This window comes from Megalobrama amblycephala, linkage group LG12, assembly GCF_018812025.1.
Source record: "Megalobrama amblycephala isolate DHTTF-2021 linkage group LG12, ASM1881202v1, whole genome shotgun sequence".
Lineage (NCBI taxonomy): Eukaryota > Metazoa > Chordata > Actinopteri > Cypriniformes > Xenocyprididae > Megalobrama > Megalobrama amblycephala.
This window is the reverse complement of record NC_063055.1, coordinates 30,911,456-30,935,433: the sequence shown is the minus strand read 5'-3', so window position 1 is coordinate 30,935,433 and position 23,978 is coordinate 30,911,456. Positions and strand designations below refer to the sequence as shown.

Here is a 23,978-nt window from a genome sequence, read left to right as displayed (position 1 = left end):
TTTAGACTAAATATATCATTTAAGCAATTTGTCACTTTATCAATTTATTATTTCATTATTTCACACTGCAATGACTTTAATCAGCGTTATGTTTAATATTTTCAACATTTTATTAGAATTATAATTATTTCAAAATTATATTATTTACTTTGTTTCTTATATAACTGAATTCTAACCTGTGTTACATTACTATTAGAGTTTATGTTAGTCCATCCATCCATTTTCCAGTCATCTTGTCATGGTAAAAGTGATGCTGGAGCCTATCCAGCTTCTCAGACAGATGGCCAGTCCATCACAGGGCTAACATACACATTCACACTCACTCCTACAGGCAATTTAGAAACTGATTGACCTGTCTTGCAAGTCTTTGTATTGGGGGAAACCAGAGACCCCAGAGGAAACTAACAGGAAACATGCAAACCCCATGCAGATTAGTATTGTTTCAAACATATCCTGGACACTTATTTATATTATATTTTGAGGTCTTACTTCTCATGCCTCTCATTCCTTTCCTCAAAATTAATCTATGTATCACTTCATTACTTGTATGAAAAGTTGTACATTTACATATCTTATTATGTAGACCGGTTTTTCATATACAAAACAAAAAGATTACAACTGTATATTGAAAAGTTGGTAACACTTTTAATTTTAGGGTATTTTAACTAGTTGCTTATTAGTATGCATATTACTAGAAGATTGGCTATTTATTAGTACTTATTAAGCACATATTAATGTCTTATTCTGCATTACCTTATTCTACATTCTTAATCCTGCCCAATATCCAAACTTAACAACTAACTTACTAACTATTAATAAGCAGTAAATTGGGAGTTTATTGAGGGAAAAGGCATAGTTAATAGTGAACACATGTTCCCTATACTAAAGTGTTACCGAAAAGTCATACATATAAATCAAAATGTATGTGGTAACTGGTTTCTCTTTAATTTAGAATAACTTGTAAATGTAAAACAAGAAAAAAAAAATGTTTTGCCAAGATACAAGAATATCAGCATGAGGGACAATTTTGATTGGTTGAGGGGATTATGAGCCTCCTACATGAGCCACAAGGCGGAGTAAAAAACTGCTATCATCAAACAAAAAAGAGTTTGTGTAGTGTTTGTCCCATTTAGCTCAGAGAAAGATGGAGCTCTATGTATTTATGTTCATGCTTGCTGCACTCGTTTCTTCTGAGAAAAAAGGTAAGTCAGTGGATTCATTAAAAAAGACACTTACCATTTTCATCATCTTTAACTGTATGCAAGGAATACTGCTATGTAATATACTTCCTAAAAGGTTCTAGTGTTTAAATGACTGTGGCTTGAAAAGATTTGTTTTGAATTATAATATTTGATTTTTGAAAAATAGCATAATATTCTGTAATCAGACAAGGCTCAGACAAAATAAATCTCATTACAAAACTGTGAGCAGTTTATATCTATGCTATTTTAATTAAAAATGTTATCTGATTTTGAGCAATAATCGTCAAAAAATCATGCATGTGCAAATGGTCTGAACACATCTCATGTATTTAAATTTCTAATGTAGTTATTCTAGATGATAATGTATTGTTTTATCTTCTGTTTCAGTTGGTCATGAGGATTTTAATTTAGTTGGATGCTCTGATACAGAGAAAGAAAATATGTATGGAATGGATGGAGAGGAAGTGTGGCATGCAGACTTCATTAAAGGAGAAGGAGTAATTACTCTACCTGACTTTTCAGATCCCATTAGCTATGATGGATTCTATCAGGGAGCTGTTAGTAACATAGAAGTCTGCAAACAAAACTTAGCCACAGCTATCAAAGCTTATAAATATCCACAAGAGAAAATGGGTAGGATATAATTTCTCCTATTTATGTATATACTGTATGTATAAATAAAATACAGGTTCAATAATATTCTAAATATGACAGTGTGAATTTGTATTGTATTTTTTTAATTTAAACTAATTATCTTTTAAATGCTTGAAATAACATAATTGTCAATGTCTTTCCCTGTGTTCATAGACAAACCTCAGACTTCCATCTATGCCAGAAATGATGTGCAGCTAAATGTTGAAAACCTCCTCATCTGTCACGTGACTGGATTCTTCCCTCCTCCTGTCAGAGTCTCATGGACTAAAAACAATGAGGTTTCAAAAGCAGACAGTCTAAGTCAGTATCGCCCAAATGATGACGGCACTTACAACATCTTCTCCAGTCTGTCATTCACACCTGTGGAGGGAGACATTTTCAGCTGCACTGTGAACCACACATCTCTCGATCAACCTGAGACCAAAACATGGGGTGAGTGTGTGTTTTGTATAGAAACACTGGACTAGATTTCTATTATTTATTTTTTTCCAATTGTTATCAAACGATAATACATTTAAAAAAGTATACTGTACATATATATACAACACTGAAAGTCTACATGATTAGAAATGCATAAACAAAATGGTTGTATCTGTGTGTATCCTAGATGTGGATGTTGCTGTGCCCAGTGTTGGTCCAGCAGTGTTCTGTGGAGTGGGTCTGTCTCTGGGGCTGCTAGGAGTCGCTGCTGGAACATTCTTCCTCATTAAAGGAAACAACTGCAATTGACAGCTCTGAGATGCAAACAACAACAACAACAACAAACCAAAGTGAAATGTATATAGTTTTTTACAGGCCCTGAAAATAATAACTGTTTCATTTGACACCAGTAGAATATAAAACAGTAATTTTGTGCATCATTCTGTCACATTGGTGACAGGAAACATCTTAGATGTTATATAGAAATAGATTCATAGACACAAATCTCAATGTAATCTTTAACAACATTAACATTGCCTGATATTTCTAATGCAATGAGGCAACATCTTTGCTTGAAATTTAACACCATATACACTTATATAGAGATGTCTAAAAGGTTTAAAATGATTTTTTTTTTTTTGCTAATACATTTTCGTTTCATCCATAGTGATATCTGGAGATTGGACTTTTAATTTGAATGGTTGAGCTCTCATTGTCTTTCTCATTGCTGGATCAATTAAAGTCTTTTTCCTCAAACATTATGGTATTCTTAAAAATTACTGTGTGTTTGACAATAAAATTATTTTTAAATTGTGAAATTTCCTATTATTGTTAATCAATCTGAAGTTATACATTTTACAAGGTCTTGTAAGTTTTCTGACATTCTCTCCAAATAAAGATTCTCTATTTTGATTTCACTTGTGATTTTATATTGTGTTGTCATTTATATAACTATCCCAAGGCAAGATAGCCTCAAAAGCTACAAGATGGCTAGACAGTTGGCTATATGTGTTGAAAGACAGAGGAACATTTGAGAAAAGAATAGACCAGAGGAACAAAAACAACATGATACGATATTAACCTACGGAACATGATATGACCTATATGGAAATATTGTAGCCAATATCTACATTTATGCATTTGGCAGACGCTTTTATCCAATGTGACTTTCATTGCATTCAAGGTACAAGTATTGTAAGTATCATACATGCTTTCCCTGGAAATCGAACCCACGACTTTTGCATTGTTGGTACCACGCTCTACTGTTTGAGCTACAGGAAGGGTAGTTTCTATTTAAATTGTTGAAATACTTCCATTCATCTTCTGCATAAAATAGTTATGATAATAATGATAATAAAGGGAGTTTAAGGTTTGGTAGCAGGGCCACACCTCAACCAGTCACTTCTTAAAAACATATTTATATTGGGCAGCCCCTACAGTACTGTTTGTCTCTTTCTCTCAAACTCACCCTTCCCCTCCCTCTCTCATCCATTCAACCACCCTTCTCTTCCCTTCCAGGTTGCATCAGGGGATCCTAATTGCTTGGCCTGCATATAACTGAGGTGATACTCCCACCATGAGTCTCCAGAGTCAGACATCCAGATCAACCTGACTATCATCTCATTTCCCCTTTCCCATTCATATTCTCCTTATTCATCCCTAACATTCAATAAAATAATTATTCAACATTCATGGTAGTGGTGTGGTCCTTTCTTGTGAATAAGAGATTAATAAAATAATAAATAAAAATAAAAACCAATAATGAATAACCTAACAGTTTGAAGAGGTGCAGGGTTTTTTTTCCTCTCAACTGAATTTATACCTTTCTCCAGACTACTATCATTGCTCTCTAAACACATTCATCGTAAGATTTCATTAATTTACATAACATTCTAAATTACATACATTAATTTCTCAAAACAAAAATCCACAATGTTTTAAAGCATGTAATACAGCCAACGACAAAAACCAAAAAATACTGCAGCTTTTTATTTGTTTCACACAAATCACAAATGTACCGTTTCTCCTACCACAACAAACCGTGCTCTGTATTTCTCATATATGCACAGCACAGGAAAAAAATACACTAAACTTTTAACACAGCAATTCAAATTTTAGTTAAGTTTAAGTTTTAGTTAAGGTCAACTGTGAATTCCCACTGCGAAGAAAGTGGAGAGAGAAGAGGAATGAGAAAGGTGGTAAAGATCAGAAGAGGTGATGAGTGGAGGAGGGAGAAAGAGGAGAAGAAATATGTAGGATTGAAGAGTAATGACATAATATAGAGTATTGAAATGTACTGAAAACAGATTTTTTTTAATGTACCAAACTTCAAAAGAGGACACTTAAATTACTACAGTATAACACGCTATAGTCATATAACTCCTCAGTGAAGAACTTTGTGACAAACATTTCATCATTGTATATGTGCATCTGTAGCTGTCATTTGGCACTAAATTTTACATTTTCAGCTAAATTAAAAGTCTGTTTCATTGTCTGTTAACAATTTTTTTTAGAGCATGGACCATTGTTCATAGAATGTATAAATCAGCTGAGAAAAACTAAAGCAGTTTGCTGTCTGGCCCTGTCATATAAAAAAGAATGTACTGGCAACAAGCCTGTTAAATCCTTCTCTTAAAAAAACAAAAAAAAAAAAACAGGTTTTGTGTTTTATAGCAATGACATTTTCTTTTGTTACTTTAAGCTTTTTGTTGCATTCTATTAGACACAAGAGGGTGAAAGATGCTGTATGCTAAACAAATGGACCTTGTTACAATCACTACAATCAGGGACCTCCTCCTATTTTCTTTTAATTTACACTTAATAAAAACAATGCAGAGAGCAAAACGGTTTGATGTAAATAACTGAAATTGACATTATTGCTGCTCTTGATAAGTTCCTGTTGAGATTTGTCAGATTGGTATTTGATTGTTGCTACCAACTTTAAAACATACATTATTTACTTGAAAAAAGTAAAAAATATGTTAGAATATGGTTTAATTAACCCCTTAAAATTAGTAGAGAAGCTTGAGGAATACAGTCATTGTGTAAATGGCTTAAGTTCTCAGATAAAAACAGGATCTGCTTAGCAACACTTGACACTTACATGTATATAGGCTGATTGGCTGTTTGTTATAGATGTTCACCTCATGAACAAAGTATTGCTGGATTCCTCTTCAGTTGGGACAGTCACAGTGAGGGAAAATGTCACTGCCGAAGATCTTGAGTTGTCATCTCATACTGATGCTGTCTGCATTCACTGGAGCAGGTAAATAAAATTAAGCATAATGCAAACTGAAAAGATATATAATGACAGTGACCTTCTTCTCATTATTAATTATTATTGGTAGTAGAAGTAGTAGTAGAAAAGACAACTCACTAATACAACAACTGACTAATGTATCAAAATCCTTCTGTTTTTGTATGGTTAAAAAAAATCATCTGACATAACTGTAATGCTGATTTAACATAATTTTTTTTTTTTTCAGCAAATGGATACTACCATTCTAATTGGTTTAGATGCATCCACAGCTCCCGTGATCTCAGTGACATGGTGTTCGTTTTGAACTATGTCTTCAATAAGGATGTGTACATACAGTTCAACAGCACTGTAGGGGAGTTTGTGGGGTACACTGCACATGGAGTATATAATGCAGAAACATGGAACAAAGATCCCAACCTTCTGCAGCAATGGAGAGCTCAGAAGGACGTATACTGCACACATAATGCTGAAATCAGACAGTCAGCTATCGCTGATAAAAAAGGTAAGCAGCACAAGATTCTGATCTCTCCTGTCACGCATGAAACTCTTGTTTAAAATGCTTAAACTAGGAACTTTTACACAACAGTTTGATAATTTTATAATTATTTAAAAACTTGTGTTATGATAACACCAAGACAGTCTTTAACTTCATAACTAACATTTTAAAATGTCACAATAAAAAACATGCTTATGTTCTAATTTTTGTTTGCCCTTGGAAATATTAGAAATACACCCCCAAAAACATCCATACAATAATATTTATTTTATATATGAGTTTGGGAATGTATTTCTAATATTGAACTTTATACATTGCAAGTAATAATAATATTTATTGTAGTATGTGCCCTCAAGTTGTTATTGTTATTAATTCAGTGCCACCAGAGGTTAAGCTCAGTTCAGTGACTCAGGCCAGTGGCAGACATCCAGCTATGTTGATGTGCAGCGCTTACAACTTCTACCCACACCAGATCCAAGTTTCCTGGATGAGAAATGGTAAAGTTGTGAAGTCTGATGTGACATCAACTGAGGAGATGCCTAATGGAGACTGGTACTACCAGATTCACTCCCACCTAGAATACACTCCCAAATCTGGAGAGAAGATCTCCTGTGCTGTGGATCACGCTGGCTTAACTAAACCCATCATCGTAGACTGGGGTAAGAGGAAACATTTATTTTCCCTCACATAGGACTTATGTAAATTACATATTTTGACAAACAAAATGTTAGCCAATATTAAATACTATAAATATTTAAATAAAACATGGTTCCTGTACATCACAGATCCCTCTCTTCCTGAGGCTGAGAGGAATAAAATTGCTATTGGAGCCTCTGGTCTGGTACTGGGAATCATCATAGCAGCTGCTGGACTCATTTATTACAAGAAGAAATCAACAGGTCAGTGGAAATGAGAGCAAATCAAGCTTATACTCATCTATGTTTATACATCATGTCTCTATTCAAGTTCTTTATTAATCACTTTTTATTTTGATAGGGAGGATCCTGGTCCCATCTTAATCATGGTAACTTTTTAATTAAGACTTTGAAAACTCAAACAGTTTGTCATAAAATAAATCACATTGTTAAACTGAGTCACATAATAATCACACAAATTGCAGGTCAGACTGACTGGAAGAGGATTCAACTTGACTCATGGATGGAGAAATCACTTTCTGAACTTTACACTGATGTCTCATTTTTAACAACAAATACAATTTTGGAAAATGAAAACAATAACAACAAATCTAATAAATTTGATATTTGCAATTTTTATTGAATGTTGATGATAATATAATGATGTATAAAATATAGAGATTATAGAGAGAAGTACAGATTATTATTCTTGCTGGCTTTTTCCCCAGTACTTTTACTGGATTAACATGCATATAGGTTCATAACATTATAAAACACATTCTTGTAAGTCTTTGTTACTAATAAATATCAGTCAGGCTCTGGGTCTGAGAAAGGGTACTCTGAAGTCTTTTCTGATTACTATTTTACTCTTAATTACCATAAAACATAAAGTTGCGCAGTCTTATATGTAATATATTTGATAGATTTTTTTTGCATAAATTACACCATTCTTTCATTAGACTTATTCATTCTGACAAGGATTCTACTGTATGATTTGATGACTGCAAAATGTCCATGTTTTCCTTTTCAGTTAGAAACATTTCTTGATTCTATGTTGTATGTTAAATTCAGCTCTAAATAAATGTCTTTTACAAAAGTTATTTTTTATTTTTTTTTAAAAAATAGCTTATAAGATAAAAACTCCTCATACAGTTGTTTTTTCTTTTTTCTAAAATGCAACCACACTCTGTTCATCTTTCTTCCAAAATGCCCTAAAACACTTAATTTACACCTGAAAATAAACTCATTTTTATATTATAATGTAGCAAACATTCTCAGCTATCATAACACAATGACCTGCATGGTTGCATTACAAAAGCATTTATCTGAAGATTCTTTGATCCCTTTATAAAAACAAATGAATGACAGCACTTTTTGTGTTTCATGCACTGCAGTATGTTACTAGGGTTGATCACAAATTTTGTAATTGAACTCTTTCAACATGTAAAAAAAAAAGATACTTCTTAAAATCTAACACTATAAAACAAAAATATGTGGCTACAACATATCCATCTGTAACGTATAGAGTGATGTGTATAGCAAGGTCACACAATCTCATACATTACTCCATTTATGTCCAACTCTGGCAGTATTCTGCAGATATATGTACGACATAAATCATTTATTATATCTAGAAGGGATTCATCATAATTTAGACAGTGGTCATTTACTTTCTTCATAAGGACAATAATTAATTTTACACTTTACACATATCACAGTTAAGTTGTGAAGACCTAACTGGAATGGACCATATTCATCGCAGCAACATTCCAAATAATGTTCTAGTGTGATTCCTATATTCGTAATGGCGATGTTATAGTGCTGGAAAGGTGGCAAAGTCCTAATGACCAAAATACCACATCCTCCTTTATTTATAATATCTACTTCTCACCTTTGGGTACATGGAAATGTGCTCAGGCCATTACCCTGAAATCCACACAGAACTGATAAACTAGTAAGTATTTTTTCTCTCTGCTGTAAACAACAACAACAACAAAATGGGACCTGTAATTACAACTTAAATAAATTTACAGTTGCAAGTTAAAAATTCTAATTGATTAAATAATTAAAACCAGGGTTCCTACACATTTTTTCCAACACATTTCAAAATTCCATACTTTTCCAGACTCAAATTTCCAATCCTCTCTATAGATTTTCAGACCATATTAAACAAATAGTTGCATACAGCATTATTTTCAGCTTTATATTTGGTATATAGTACAGTCATCTGTAAATATTTTTATTTTCTCTGTTTTTTTCATTGATTTTCTCAAAGTGACAACATACAGAGCCCCTAAAATAAAAAATAAAAAAAAATAAAAAAAAAATATACAGACTTTTGCATGCACACAAGAAACTTTTTTTGTCTTTGAGATACTATTTGTGTTCACTGGAATTTTTTTGCATGCTTACGCATTACAATTTCCAGTTTTATTATAGTATTATATATACTGTAACCTATTTCCTTTGTTCATCGCCATCTTACTATGAAGAAAATGAGAGCATCGATGCACATGAATTAATATAGATGTATTTGCTCAAAATTTGGCTTTCCTTAATATCAAGGCCTAATGTCCAATTTACCTCCTCTGTGGCGACGGAGAAACCATGATATGAAATGGGATGATGGCACAATACGACTGTGTGTATTGTCCTCTTTGACAAGTTCAAGGGTCTATAAAAAAGGTTGAAAGGGACAATAGTCTGGAAATGCAAATATTTTGCCCATACTTTTCCAGACCTGGAAATTACTCAAATCACATTTCCATACTTTTCCAAACTGCGTAGGAACCCTGTAAAACTTTTAAGTTGCAAACATTATTTTGTTTAGTTCTGGTGATGATATAATATTGACCATTACATTAACTTAATATTGTGAGCAATTTAAACTCAAATTTCTGCATTAACTGTTTTTGTTAAAAATTAAGTTGTAGTAACTTAGTGAAATTGTTTTAATAACTTTAGAAAATGGGCAGTGCTTTGCATAGGACTGGATAAGGAGAATAAATGTTAAAATTAAGTGTTATTTTACTTGTTTTTAGTGAAGGGAAAGACATGTTTAATGCTGTTATGTTTGACATTTAAAAGAGTTTCTGTAATGTTGAAACTTTAGTGGTTACAATTGTGCTGAAGAGTAAACAATATGAAGTTAATCACTACATTGACTCTATAAAAATTATTGTGATAATGCCACTTGTTTGTTAAATTCACATGCTAAATGCATAAATTCGATTGGTTTAATGGTGAATACTTTTAGGAATCAATACATGTAATTAAAACCAATAAAAAACCCTATTAAATTCTAATAGAAAATGGCCAAAAAACACACTGCATTCACTTATTCAGTGTCACTTTGTACAAATACTAAGCCAATACATTCTGTACCTGACCAATTCTTTAGCCAATAGTACAGAAAATTAAACACACAAATTCATAAATTAAACAATATAGTAAATAATGTAACTGTTATGGAAGCATACTCGGGCACAGAGGAGGCCAGTAAAAAGGGTGATTTATTGACAGCAAATGAGCAAATGAGAAAAACACTTTATTCAACAATATCTAGGCGGGCAATTTCAAAACACTGCTTCATGAAGCTTTGAAGCTTTACGAATCTTTTGTTTCGATTAAGTGAAGAGCGCTAAAATCGTGTTATTTCAGTAAACAAGGCTTCGTTACGTAATACTTGTTTCGAAATTTCAATAGTTCACATGACTTTGGCAGTTGGATTCCAGTCCGAACTTCTGATTCATAACAAAAGATTTGTAAAGCTTCGAAGTTTCCTGAAGCAGTGTTTTGGAATCGCCTATCATTAAATAATGTTGAATAAAGTAATTTATTATTATTTTGTTTTTTTGGCGCACAAAAGGTATTCTCGTTGCTTCATAACATTAAGGTTGAAACACTGTAGTAACATGAACTGTTTTAAATAGGTTTTTAGCCTTTCTGGGCATTGAAAAAGGAAATGATCTTTCTGGCAATGCAGGCCTCACTGAGCCATTGGATTTTATGAAAAATATTTTAATTTGTGTTCCGAAGATGAACAAAGGTTTTACGGGTGTGGAATGACATGAGGGTGAGTAATTAATGACAGAATTTTCATTTTTGGGTGAACGAATCCTTTGAGGATTGTATGAGACTGAAGACTGGAGGAATGGCTGCTGACTTTTGACTGCCAGTGTACATTATTGCATTTAAATGAAAATACAACTTGTAATAAACACTGCACACATTCTCACTACTTTCCCTACTGCCTCCTTCAGTCATTCCCATCATCCTGTACACAAAAAAAATATTAAACAGTAATTGTATATCTCATAGCTTTAAATTAATTTGGATTATGTTTTTTTTCTCCCCCAACTGGTAATGTTTGGATAGGTCACCCCAGATATTTTTTTAGTCTAATGGTATCCACCATCTGTGAATTTTACTTTTGAATTCTTAAGTGGTCCGCCAGCTTTTGAAGGATAGACAGAATCTGGACACATGTATCATATTGCCTGTCACTCGACACACACGTTAGATGTATAGGTACAGAATGCTCATCACACTGATGAACTCAGCAGCCTTCCTGAAGTCATCGTATGTGACCTTTTTAAGTTTGAGATGAAATTATTAAGTTCCGACTGGGGATGCTAATGATTAATCGGTGAATGATTAATTGTTGATAATTTAATCTTTAAAATTTATGGTTGATTAAGCAAGGTCTTCATTAGAGTGCGTGTTTGTTTTTAAAACACATTGTTCCTACCCACTATACCCACCATACCTGAGATCCAATTTCCATCGGATGAACTTTCAAATGACGTTGAAAAAATCTGCATCATTATCGCAATGTGATTGGATCCTGGAAGTCCTATAGCTTTAGCCAAACAGCATGTCATGTCACTACATCATCTATGCATTGTCTTATGTTGTGTTTGGGCTTGTTCAAGACCACCTGCTCTAAATAAAGATATGTGATCTACTATGGCTTACTAATGTTTTGCAAAGTTACAAACAAAAACGTGGAGCAAAAGCATCATGTGTATACTGTTTACATGAGCATCATTCATGCTTTTTCATCCAAATACTTGGTATAGTTTGGTCTCTAACTGAAGCAAATATGTGAATAATATGAAGCAAGTATGCAATTTCGTATGCAGCCTATCAGTTATTTCCCCAATTCAAATAGATAGGACTTTGGCTTGCGTTTGTGAACAGTGAGTGGATTATGACTTTTGATCTTACTTATGATATAACTTAAACACCTCTGATTGGCCATTGTGTTCAAGAAATATATACCCACCTGTTTTGGACACTGTTCAATAAAGCTTTAAGTTGTTATTCCTTCATCTCTCTCTCTCGAGTCTGATATCTCCTAACAGATCCATGACATGATGGCTCAGCTCTCAAAAGGAAAAAGATGAGTTAAACCTCTTGACCTTAGATTGGACTTGTTGGTGCACAGGCCTAAGCACCATTACAAAAAGCTCATTTAAAAATTCCACTGTCCTTTTTTGAGCTTAACTGTTAGAAACAAATTATTTTAACAAATTATTAAATTCCAGAATTGTTTACACCACACTCTCTTGTCTTACATCTTATATCTTGTTTTTGTGTGTAAATCTATTTAATTGAATTTAATAATTCTCACTCAAAAAACTTTTAGGCACTTTATTTCATATTTGATCTCATTATTACAAATTGTCTCCAGTTGTGTTCTCGTAATCTAGAACGCAAATTGAGACAAACTCGTTTAGAAGTCTTTAGAATCGCGTGGAAAGACAGCTCGTCCCATTTTAGAAAGACTCTAAAAGCAGCCAGGGTCTCCGCAAACTCATAGAAAATAACCAAAACAATCCACGGTTCATGTTTAGTACAGTGGCTAGATTAACAAATAAACAGACATCACCAGAACAAAACATTTCATTACAGTTTAGTAGTGATGACTTTATGAATTTCTTTACTGACAAAATCGAAAGCATCAGAAATACAATTGTAAATGTACAACCTTTGACAGAGTTTTATGATTCAGCCTCAATTATTGCCCCTCAAGAACAGCTGCAGTGCTTTACAACTATAGGAAGAGCTAAATAAACTTATCACTGGGTCTAAACCAACAAGTTTATTAGATCCGATACCCACTAAAATACTGAAAAAATTGTTACCTGTAGCAGAAGAGCCTCTTCTCAATATTATCAACTCGTCTTTATCTCTAGGTCACGTCCCACGACCGTTCAAGCTAGCAGTTATTAAAACTCTCATTAAGAAACCACAATTAGATCCAAACGTATTAGCAAATTACAGACCCATTTCAAATCTTCCATTTATGTCTAAAATACTAGAAAAACTTGTGTCAGTCCAATTGTGCTCCTTCTTGCAAAAAAAAAAAAAAAAAAAAAAAAAAAACGCTATCTATGAAAAATTTCAGTCAGGATTCAGATCTCATCATAGCACAGAAACTGCGCTCGTTAAAATTACAAACGACTTACTTCTAGCTTCTGACCAAGGCTGTATCTCAATACTAGTGTTACTTGATCTCAGTGCTGCGTTCGACACTATAGATCATAAAATACTCCTAGATCGACTACAAAATTACACTGATATTCGGGGACAGGCATTACGGTGGTTTAGGTCATACCTATCAGATCGTCGCAATTGTGTCTATTTAAACGGGGAAAAATCTAAGATAACGATAGTAAATTAAGGAGTGCCGCAAGTCATTTTGTCCTTTGAGAGTTCTTACCAGGTCAAGAAAATGTGATCATATAACACCAATTTTACCATCTCTACACTGGTTACCCATTAAGTTCCATATCGATTATAAAGTATTGCTAATGACTTATAAGGCTCTAAATGGTTTAGCTCCTGTGTACTTAACTGATCTTCTATCGCCCTACAATCCTTCATGCTCCTTAAGATCACAAAACTCTGGACTTCTGGTTGTACCTAGGATATCTAAGTCCACTAAAGGAGGGAGAGCGTTTTCACATTTGGCTCCGAAACTCTGGAATAGCCTTCCTGATAATGTTTGGGGCTCAGACTCGCTCACCCAGTTTAAATCTAGATTAAAGACACATCTCTTTAGCCAAGCATTCACATAATGCATCTGATATCAGATCAATTGCACATGACTATCTTTGCTTAATGTTATGAACAACAGCTATACTAAATATTCTCCATTTGCTTTTCTGTTTTAGCTTGGGACGACTGTCCCGGGGTGACTAGAGAGAACATCAGCTTCAGTTTGGATCCAGCCTCCTAAGAAGACCTCAGATGACCAACACCTTTGAATAGACGGCGCCAACTCTTGCAAGGACTTCAGATGACGCAATATATGGATCAACATACACATTCCCAAATTTCTATATGTCCTAATTATTGTTAATAAGTAATTGATTATTTCCAGGAGCTTATTGCTTCTACCTTCAATTAAACTGCTAACAGTGATTGTGAATTAATTGCCTAAATTATTACATTATTAGCTAACTGAATTCTCTAAATTGTAATGTTGACATGTATTCTCAATATGTAACGATATGTATCGTGAAAAGTGCTATACAAATAAATGTGAATTGAATTGAATGTGAATAAAAACACAGACATTTGGGCTCACAGGCCTTCCTCAGCATTTTAAGGAAGGCTGAGGAAGGAACACACTAAGGAAGGCCTATGAGCCAAAACGTCTTTATTGTATACCTTTATTGTAACCTGTGAATAATAAGATAAAATATATATACATATAGCCTCGCTCCACTGGCTTCCTGTCCATTTCAGGGTCGATTTCTTATTTATCAGAGCTTTTACATGTCCACACTCCTGTCAAAGCACTGAGGTTGTCTAATCAGATGCTCCTCAATGTTCCCAGATCCAGGTTAAAAAATAAAGGTGATTGAGCCTTTTCAGTGGCTGCTCCTAATCTCTGGAATAGCTAACCTGTTCACATAAGAACAGTTCGGACTGATGATATTTTCAAGTCATTGCTTAAGACCCACATGTATTCCTTAGCTTTCATTTCGAGTTTTGACACTGTGATTTTATTGTGTTTGTTTTGTTTATTTGTTTGTGTATCCTGATATTGTTAAGCACTTTGGTCAACCATGGTTGTTTTTAAATGTGCTATATATATAAAATTAAAATTGAAAATTGAAAAATTGAAATATGAAAATATTGTGCCTAAAAGTATTCTAGTAACTGTATTCCAACAAATTATTTAAAAAAAAGTACTAATTTATTTTTTTCCAAATTGTGTATTTATATTAATGGAATATTGTTGCTCATATTGTTGGACTACATTACATGGATTAAAAAGATATTTGGATGCCATTTTTGCTTATAGCTTACATACAGGCCTAGTTTTGTCCCAACCCCAGCCCATCAATAAATAAGTAAATAAATTCCAATTATTGATTCAATGATCTTGCCTCTCAGTTACATCTGGAAAGAGAATATCATCAACATCATATATTTATAAAATATTTATATATATTATAAAAAACAAACAAACAAACAAACAAACAAACAAACAAACAAAAAAAACTGTAAATGCTGGATCCATCATTGACAGGATTGTGCCTCATCTTCTTCACAGGCTTCTTTCATTGCTTGAAGAAAATGTACTTGGTTGTAAGGGTTGTGATCATACTTTCCATCTCCAGGAGGAGAAGAACTCCTCAATTAGATTCAGGAAAGGCAAATAGTGCAGCTGAATAAAGAACTGAGTTAGTTACATTACACTGATTGAGGTTTTTCACAGCAATGTCTATACATTTTTAAATTTGCAACACAACCGGGAACATGTTGCAATTGGTGAAATCAGGTTCTACATTACGGTAAAGTGAGTATGTAAAAGTACTATCAAATATTCCCGTCGTTTTATTTTTTTATTTTTACATTATTCAATATATAAAAATATCATCTTTAAAGACTAGCATTGTTAATTATTTTTGTATGTAATACATCACACTGTTCTTCCTTCAATAAAATATTCTTTATTTGAAAATAAATAAGTTTGTGTTAATAAGCAAAACATCAAATGTTTTGTTTTTTTCCTGAAAGTACAGTAAATCAGGTTGAATGAAACCTGTTAATAAATTTAACTATATAGTATAGTATAGTATAGTATAGTATAGTACTATAAAAATACTTCTCAAATATTCAACCAAATAGAGTATGAGAAAGAGAACTATTTGCATAAAATGTATGAAGTCACATTTATTCTGAATCTCTATAAGAATATCTCATCTATATAATACAATGTTACGTTCTGGTCAGGTTGTTTGAAGCCCTTTGTGCTTTATAAACTTCAGCTAAGACTCCAAGCTAATGTTTTCACAAGCCATCTCCACCAGGTAAGTTTTTCATGCTCATATGGATTTCTGTAATATACCCTACAGCTTTCTATAGAATCAACTACATGATCAACTACAGTAGCACAGATCCCATCAGAAACTTCCTCCACCCCCTCTTCCTCCTCCACCACTTTCCTGTACTCGCAGTTCTGACTGGAACAATTTTGTGTTCACAACTGTGATTTAACTGTGTTCAGGTTGTGATGACATAGTGATGGTTTTTGAATTATACTTTTTACATGAGCACATGGTGTAAAATGCTGAATTTGCATTTTTGAAGTTTTGAAAAGAAGGTTTAACAGATTTGAAACATATTCTTTCTTTTAGAAAATGGTGTTATGTTTTGGGATATTTGGCTAGATTTGGGGGGGGGGGGTTACTGTAGGAAATACAATGTATATCACATTAACTCTAAGTTTACATTAAGGGTACAAGCTAACGGTAACACTTTATAATAACGTTCAGTTATAAGTCATTTATGAATTATTAGTTAATTATGAACAAATCATTTACAAAACATGAATATACATTTATAAATGATTGATAAGTGATATGTTAACATTTTATGAATGTTTTATTAGTTCAGTTATAAGTCATTTATGAATTATTAGTTAATGATGAACGAATCATTTAAAAAACATTACAATATACATTCATAAATGATTAATACCTGTTATGCTAACAATTTACAAATGTGTTGTAAGTTATCTCAATTAAATAAATCAAACAGATCATTATGGTTTATAAGTTATTAGTTAAGACATTATTTATCACTTATAATAACTGAAGTATTTATGACAAAATTGTTTTAGTATCATTATCTCAATAAACAATTGTTAATCATGAACAAATGTTGAACAAACCATTAGTAAATGATCAGTATATGATTTATTGATGAAGTTGTAAGCTGGTCTGTGTTCAAAAGCACAAACATGCAGGTATGCTAAAGCACTATTTTTAAGAAGAGTAATTTATTTGTTTTGAAGTGGGTAAACATTTATAAATGCCTTACAGTCAGATGATTCCTGTGGATTATATTAAATCCTTTCACTCATCAGCAGATTCAGCACAGACTTGTGTTCTGTGTGGAGTGTGTGGGATCTAGTGATGAAGTCAACCTCTGAACCGGTTTTACCTTCCACTGAAGCTCACATCAGGTGCACAGAGTTAAACACTCCATGTGTGTCAGAGAAGACAGCTGTCTATACCCTCACCAGTCAGCACTTACACTGGAGTACACACTACAAAGTGTTCAACACATGTTATAGATGATGTGTAAATGCATGAATAAATCATTTACAAAGCTTTCTGTATCCCCTATTCTAAAGTGTAAACTATTCTTCACTTGTAAATGTGTTACGTATCATTTGTAGACCTTTCTTTCCTGTTACAAATTATTTGTATATGTATACAAGTAATTTATAACACTTTCTGCATACCCTATTCTAAAGTGTAAACTATTGATCACTTATAAATGTGTTACGTATCATTCAGTTAAAACAGCTCAAACATGCATTTTAGTCTAGGACTAGCTTAAGCCTTATCTGTGAAACCTGGGGTAAGACTTTTACTCAAGTTGTTTTGGAATTGGTGACTTGTAACTTGTAATGGAGTCATTTTCACTGTAAGGTATCTACTTTACTCAAGTATGGTTTTCAGGTACTCTTTACACCTTTGAAACAAAGTTGCCCGAGAAAAACCTACAGAAGGGTCAGTTTTCATTAAAATCCCAAAATATATAAGGGCATAAGATACAGACGTTCACGCTGTCAGTTTTTGGGATTGACAACTGCATTTACTTACAGGTGTGAGTCTTGAAATATCTTGTTCACATGACAACTTACAGTAGCTTCTCGAACACTGTCTGTCAAGCAGTGACAGTCAGTCAAGCCTGTATTATAGTTACCATTCTGCTGCTGTATGAACGTGGCCACAGTATGTCAGTTTTCTTGTATAACATCTGGTTGGAGCTTTTTGATGAGGATTTTGATAGTCTCTTGTAGCCAGACCTTCAGACTGATGGCAGGAGGTCTGGACTCTAAAGCAGCTTTCATTGGCCAAGGACTGCCCAAGAAGAAATTTGACTGACATGTAATGCAACCAATCACAGTTCATTTTGTTCCGCGTCAGGTTTAGGGGCGTGAAAATTAAAGTTGATATACCAACAATAACAGACCAGTGTACATCTAATAAATTATTAATTCAAGAACATTGTGCAAGTTTACTGCAACAAAGGAACTGTGAACTTCACATACTTTTGAAAATCCAATTTATTTGATCCTGATAAGCGCTCATTGTCACAGTTGTAAACATGACGGCGTTCTTCTTCTACGAGGGGGTTTGGCGTCATGCCATTTATTTCCAGGCAGACCATTAAAGAACACAACACAAACGTCTCCCGGACATCCTGTAGAATTCAACCAACCAGATGACGACTTCGATACTCTTGAAGTGTTTCTAGATAAAAGTGTGCCATATGCATCAGACGCTCAACAAACGGTCCATGGGCGTGACGTCTGAGGCTGAGACCAGGATTTTGATGACTACCTGATACCACACATAACAAAGATAAAAATTAACATTTAAAGATATCTGGCTTTCTTACATTTTGCTACAGTTTTACTATTAGTGCTGCTGTTAACATAATGTTTAGAACAGTTAAGGAAAACAAGCCAAACCAAATTGAGAGTTACTTTCACATGAATAGGGAACTTTGGTTTCAGCATTGGCATGTTTGCTATTGTTTGAGGAAATAGGATATTTCATAGATAAATATTTTGAGCAAGTTTGGCTGTGTGTATGAATGCCATGGGTATTTGGGGACTTTACATAATGGTTTAACTTCCACAGGTTTGGTCTCACAGGCCACACCAAGACAATAGCACTGTGTTGGGTGCATTTACCACATAGCGTATGTGATGTTATAATAAGTGTTATGTAAAGTTTTATTTTTTGAATAGTTGGATATAATAAAAGCATTTTTTCAGCAACTTAAGAGTTATTTTTTTCATTAGAAAATACAATGATGTTTGTTACTTTTTAAATATGAAGGCTATCTAACACATTCTGAGTTTGTATGATTCTGGGAACTTTTCCAAACTGGTTTAACCTAACTGTTACCTGGTTTAACCACATGCTTATCCTCACAATAATGATGTGTCTGTATATTTCTCAAAGTCACAAATAAGAAATAATTATAAGAACACATTGGCATACACACCATACATTGCACAAGAAACAATGTACTGGGACTATTATGACATATCAAAGCAATTTGTCGAGAATGAGCCAAGATCAGATGGCATTTATTTTTTGTTTATTTCTCACTGTGGCAGCAGTCACTGGCACACATTCAAGCACTGTTTGTCTATCAATGCAGTGAATTGTTTTCTATCCATACCAGTCCATAACCCAACCTTGCAGAGTTAAACAGCTGTTTTAATCTAATGAAATGCAGTTCAATTCAAATGTAGACACCATGACTGCATTATAAAGACCTTACAGCTGTAACTTAATAATTTTGTAGTTTGCTTGAATAGATTTAAACTTTGATCTTTTTTTCATTTCAGTTCTCCATTCTTTTGTCCTGTTTCTGAATGATCAACTCAAATTTACCTAGAAACCAATGACATAACAAAATAACTCTGCTCTCATTGGCTAGAAGCTCTTCTTCTCCAAACAGGTTTGTGTTTATGTAATATGTATGTGGTTTCTGCTGGTGGTTTAATGGATTGGGGGAATTGTCTTGCAACCTTGAATGCAGTTTTGGTTTTAGATTTTAAAGTCTAGTAGAGCAGCTTCCATTCTAGCACTTCCAAGCATTCCATTCACAACAGTCTGTTTTTTTTTCTTGCTACCTTTAATAAATGCTTAAATACTGTAAATGTGCTCTGGTGCATATAGACTGACTGTAAGTTTTCTGTCATATTATACGTCCCCCACCCTTCAATAGCAGCCTCTTTACAAGATCACAAAACAATTCCAGCTTAAATGTGCCACACAAACTAAAATCAGACTGAATCTATCAAGGGCCTACAGCTGCTTACTACTAAATTTGGGATACCTGCTGATTGTTTCGAGTTTATATTTGGATCAGTGGTCTGTTTACACCTGAGATTTATTTACCTTAACAACCTCTGTTCCCTTTTTGATTTTGCATATTTTGTCCATTTGACTTATTGATGTTTGTTATATGCTTTAATTTCAGTAATACCATGAAAGCCAAATCTGGCATTGTTTCGTAGATAGTATAAAGGATTTGAAGTGGCAGAAATCTGCACTATTTATATATATATATATCATTTATATTTTTGTGTAACCTACATTACACACGTATTGTCTTTTCTATGAAGGCCCTTTCAAAGAGCCCTGTCTTTTAAAAAAAAAGGCTTCTAGTCTTCACCAACTTAAATCTACCTAGAAACTGGTGACATTTAAATATTTCCCTTCTCTCACTGAGAGATCAGTGGCAGCTTCTTCAAAATGGTTTGTGGCTGCGTTTCACGTGAACAATGCTACCAGTGAAACTGAAACTGAAAGCTGTAAGAGATTGTTAGTTTCTTCTTAAAGCCATTATTTTATTGTATTTTCTTTCTGTTTTAATCATTTTATAGGACCATGGTTTGACAATGCTTTAAGTAACTCCACAGTCTTTTTTTAGTGAAATGCAGATAGTGACATTGTTAATAATGCTGGTCACAGCATTTGCATAAAGTTCATATGGTTCAATAAAGTATCAATTTTATGATATAGCCTATCATGTCAGTAGATACAAGTAAAGTGATTTTATTTTGAACAATTTGACTGTTTAGCAATCCGTGAAAAGAAATGCTTCTATATTTATTTTTTTGACATTTCAATTTGCCTAGAGACTCTGTATGTAATAAAATGTCACTCTTGTGATTGGATAGTTTTGGAAAGTTATTCAGGAAGACCATGCTATAACCAGTTCATGGTTGTGGTTTTGTTTGTCAGATGCCAAGATTCTGAAACTAAACCCTCCTAAGTTGATTGTCAGCTTTCTGTGGGAAATGTCAGCATGTTTACTTTCTGATACAAACCACATTCACAAGACTACAGACAGAGTATAAAATATATAGCCTATATATTAAAATTAATCATTTTAAAAAAGTTTAAATTGAATTAAAATTGTACATATACATTATAAGCCTGATTAAAAAGTTTTATTTCTTTTTTATATTAAAGCATGAAGACCATAAAACATTGTAAAATGGAGGTGTTCAGTGCATTTGTTAATTATCAAATGTTATAACACTGCAACTTAATATAATAAATGGGGGAATAAGCTATCTTCATCAAGTAACTTTCACATAATTAATGAACTTTCTTATAATCATGTGACTTCTGCATGAGGAAGTATCACAAACCTAAATATTTGGTCTAGGTTTGGCTGTGATTATGACAGGAGCTCTGGGGGGGGAGCTCTGGGGACTTTCCAAAACTGGTTTAACATGATTGTACTGGTAAAATACTGAAACAGGCTCTTTTGCAGGAATGCTGAAGCATCAACAACACAGTGTTTTGCCAATCTGATAAAAAAAATAAAATAATAATAATAATATATATATATATATATATATATATATATATATATATATATATATATATATATCACTGTTATGATGAGCAGTTGTGTCATAAAACAGGACGTCTGAGATTCCACAATGTTACATAATGTAAATCTTTTACATAGCAAATCTTTCATTCAAATACTATATACCTATAAAATACAGAATAACTTCAATACAATCTGCTAGACTGCAATCTTCCATCTATGATCTATCCATTCTCTAGACCGCTTGTCCTGGAAAACATCAAAACATCTCGGACCAAAGGTAGTTAAATCTCCTGCATGGATGGCAGTACATCACAGGCAGGTTTGGACTGCCATCTTGTGGTTGTTAATATTTCAGGTACCCAAGATCACACCCCTTCTATTTTTTAATTATTGTGATATTTGCTGTTGGGGTCATACTGTCACCTAGTGGTTAAAAATACAAATTACAGACTATTGTCTCAAACACATTACAGTCACCATAAAAAATCAAAACTGACAATTTTTTATTTTTTTTTTTTTAATGAAAGATTGCAGTTTTTTTTTTTAAATAAATGATTTGTCCATGCACATCATTAATTATTATAATTTTTTATTTTTTCAAAATTCAAATTTATTCAATCTCTAATTAAAATAACTTCTTCCAATTGCAATGTTTTTCGGTGTGAGGGCGGGACAACCTGCCACTTACATGAGATCACAGCAAAAGCAAACCACAAAGATCCAATGATACAGTAAATTCCCAATGGACAAAATCAAGTCAATGTACATCATAATAGGGACGAAAAGTCTATAATTTTCAGTTTTCAGTATTCCATCTTTAACCAAGATTTAAAATTGCTTCAAAAGTATTATGTGAATTTAATAGGCCTATATTATTTTTTTTATATTTTTACTTGGTTGAATCAGTAAAGTTCCAACTCATATGAAAATAAAAGTTCAAAGGGTTATTTTGCAATTTGGCTATTTCATGCTATGCTTTTCATCTATGTGTTTGTGGTTTTAAAACTATATGCTCACCTATGCACTAGCACAGGTAAAACCAAATTTAACATTTGTGAATTTTATAAATATATATTTAATCATACCTGCACACACAGAATATGCTCTCTGTCCACCCATATACAGAAATGAATTGTGGAGTAAATAAATATAATTGTGAATATGTGTATATATGTATATATGTCAGTCTGTGCTAACCTGAGATCTGTAAAAATGTATTCTGGGACCTGGTATGGATTAAATTCAATGATCTATGTTTTTAATTGTTCACATGTTCATAGACCTTAGTCAGAATAGTACCATATTTAATTTGAAAATGAGGCTGTGAGGGACAGAAGTACAGTTTATTGTGTTTAATGGTTTGTACTGTTGTTTTAAAACATACCAATTATTAAGCTGACAAAACCCTTGACAAAATAACAACAAAAACTTTTGAAAGTTCTGAGTTTTGAAAATTACATGTGATCTTGGGCTCAGGGGATCTTTACAGTTTTTTACGATTGCTTAAGCACAATTTTGAAAACAGGGCCCGGTTTGTCAAAACACTACACACAATTAACATAACCCTACACCAAAGTAGCACAACACTTCAGATCATTTGCAAAATGAAACACTTCATTCAAAACTTTACATTAATTTAACAAAACCCAACTTTGACACCGTAAGGAACACACATGGTTCATACATTCTGATTCTGTTTGATTCATTTACACACTGCTGTGCTCAATCTTAAACACTTGTAACTTTTATACTTTTCTAATTATATAGTCTGGATTTGATTTTTTCAGAGATATTGTTAGAGTAAAGTACATGAATATATATATATATATATATATATATATATATATATATATATATATATATATATATATATATATATATATATATAAACACAAGATCAGTACTGCACATTGATGAAAATATTTATTTCTCACCACATTGTAAAACCATTCAATACATCAATGCCTTTCCAAAGGTTATATTTTGCACTGAAAATTAGAACATATTCTAAATATAATATATTACACGAACAAAAATATTTGTGGAGACAAAACACCAAAGCATCATCTCTTGGCCTAGCTGGATCTGGCCATAGCGCTTCATCCACATCTCAGGCGATGTCGTTTCACGCAAGACAGCGAGGGAAGAATCTTCTTGAAAGGTGAATCCATCCTTGCACAGATCCTGCATCAGTTCAGTCAGATCTTCTCCATGCACAGCAAAAATCAGAGTGTTCAATGTACTCTATAGGAGTACACTGAACACTGGTTTCAGTGTATATATAGGTCCAAGAGTTCGGTGTTCATTGAACACTGTAAAAAGTGTAAAATAAATACTCTCAAAAATAGTTACATTAGAACACCTGGAGAGTTAAAATGTACTCTTATAAATAGCACTTTTTG

At 33.1% G+C, this 23,978-nt stretch overlaps 2 protein-coding genes across 2 annotated transcripts; both read left to right on the top strand.

Moving 5' to 3' along the window:
• Positions 1-1,071: 1,071 nt before the first annotated feature.
• Positions 1,072-3,193, top strand: LOC125280199 (HLA class II histocompatibility antigen, DR alpha chain-like). The gene is made up of 4 exons (XM_048210556.1): positions 1,072-1,202; positions 1,590-1,835; positions 2,010-2,288; positions 2,464-3,193. The coding sequence occupies exons 1-4, from the start codon at positions 1,145-1,147 to the stop codon at positions 2,583-2,585; spliced, it is 705 nt and encodes a 234-aa protein (XP_048066513.1). The 5' UTR covers positions 1,072-1,144; the 3' UTR covers positions 2,586-3,193.
• Positions 3,194-5,381: 2,188 nt separating this feature from the next.
• LOC125280198 (H-2 class II histocompatibility antigen, E-S beta chain-like) lies at positions 5,382-7,762 on the top strand. Its single transcript, XM_048210555.1, has 6 exons — positions 5,382-5,541; positions 5,762-6,037; positions 6,409-6,690; positions 6,817-6,930; positions 7,028-7,055; positions 7,152-7,762. The coding sequence occupies exons 1-5, from the start codon at positions 5,478-5,480 to the stop codon at positions 7,048-7,050; spliced, it is 759 nt and encodes a 252-aa protein (XP_048066512.1). The 5' UTR covers positions 5,382-5,477; the 3' UTR covers positions 7,051-7,055; positions 7,152-7,762.
• Positions 7,763-23,978: the final 16,216 nt, after the last annotated feature.

What these genes read in the sequence shown, in the direction of transcription:
- LOC125280199 (XM_048210556.1), top strand. Translation starts at nt 1,145, where the DNA reads ATGGAGCTCTATGTATTTATGTTCATGCTTGCTGCACTCGTTTCTTCT. An exon ending in CGTTTCTTCTGAGAAAAAAG is followed by an intron (nt 1,203 to 1,589) that starts GTAAGTCAGTGG and finishes CTTCTGTTTCAG; the next exon opens with TTGGTCATGAGGATTTTAAT. An exon ending in ACCTGAGACCAAAACATGGG is followed by an intron (nt 2,289 to 2,463) that starts GTGAGTGTGTGT and finishes TGTGTATCCTAG; the next exon opens with ATGTGGATGTTGCTGTGCCC.
- LOC125280198 (XM_048210555.1), top strand. Translation starts at nt 5,478, where the DNA reads ATGTCACTGCCGAAGATCTTGAGTTGTCATCTCATACTGATGCTGTCT. An exon ending in GTCTGCATTCACTGGAGCAG is followed by an intron (nt 5,542 to 5,761) that starts GTAAATAAAATT and finishes TTTTTTTTTCAG; the next exon opens with CAAATGGATACTACCATTCT. An exon ending in TTACAAGAAGAAATCAACAG is followed by an intron (nt 6,931 to 7,027) that starts GTCAGTGGAAAT and finishes TTATTTTGATAG; the next exon opens with GGAGGATCCTGGTCCCATCT.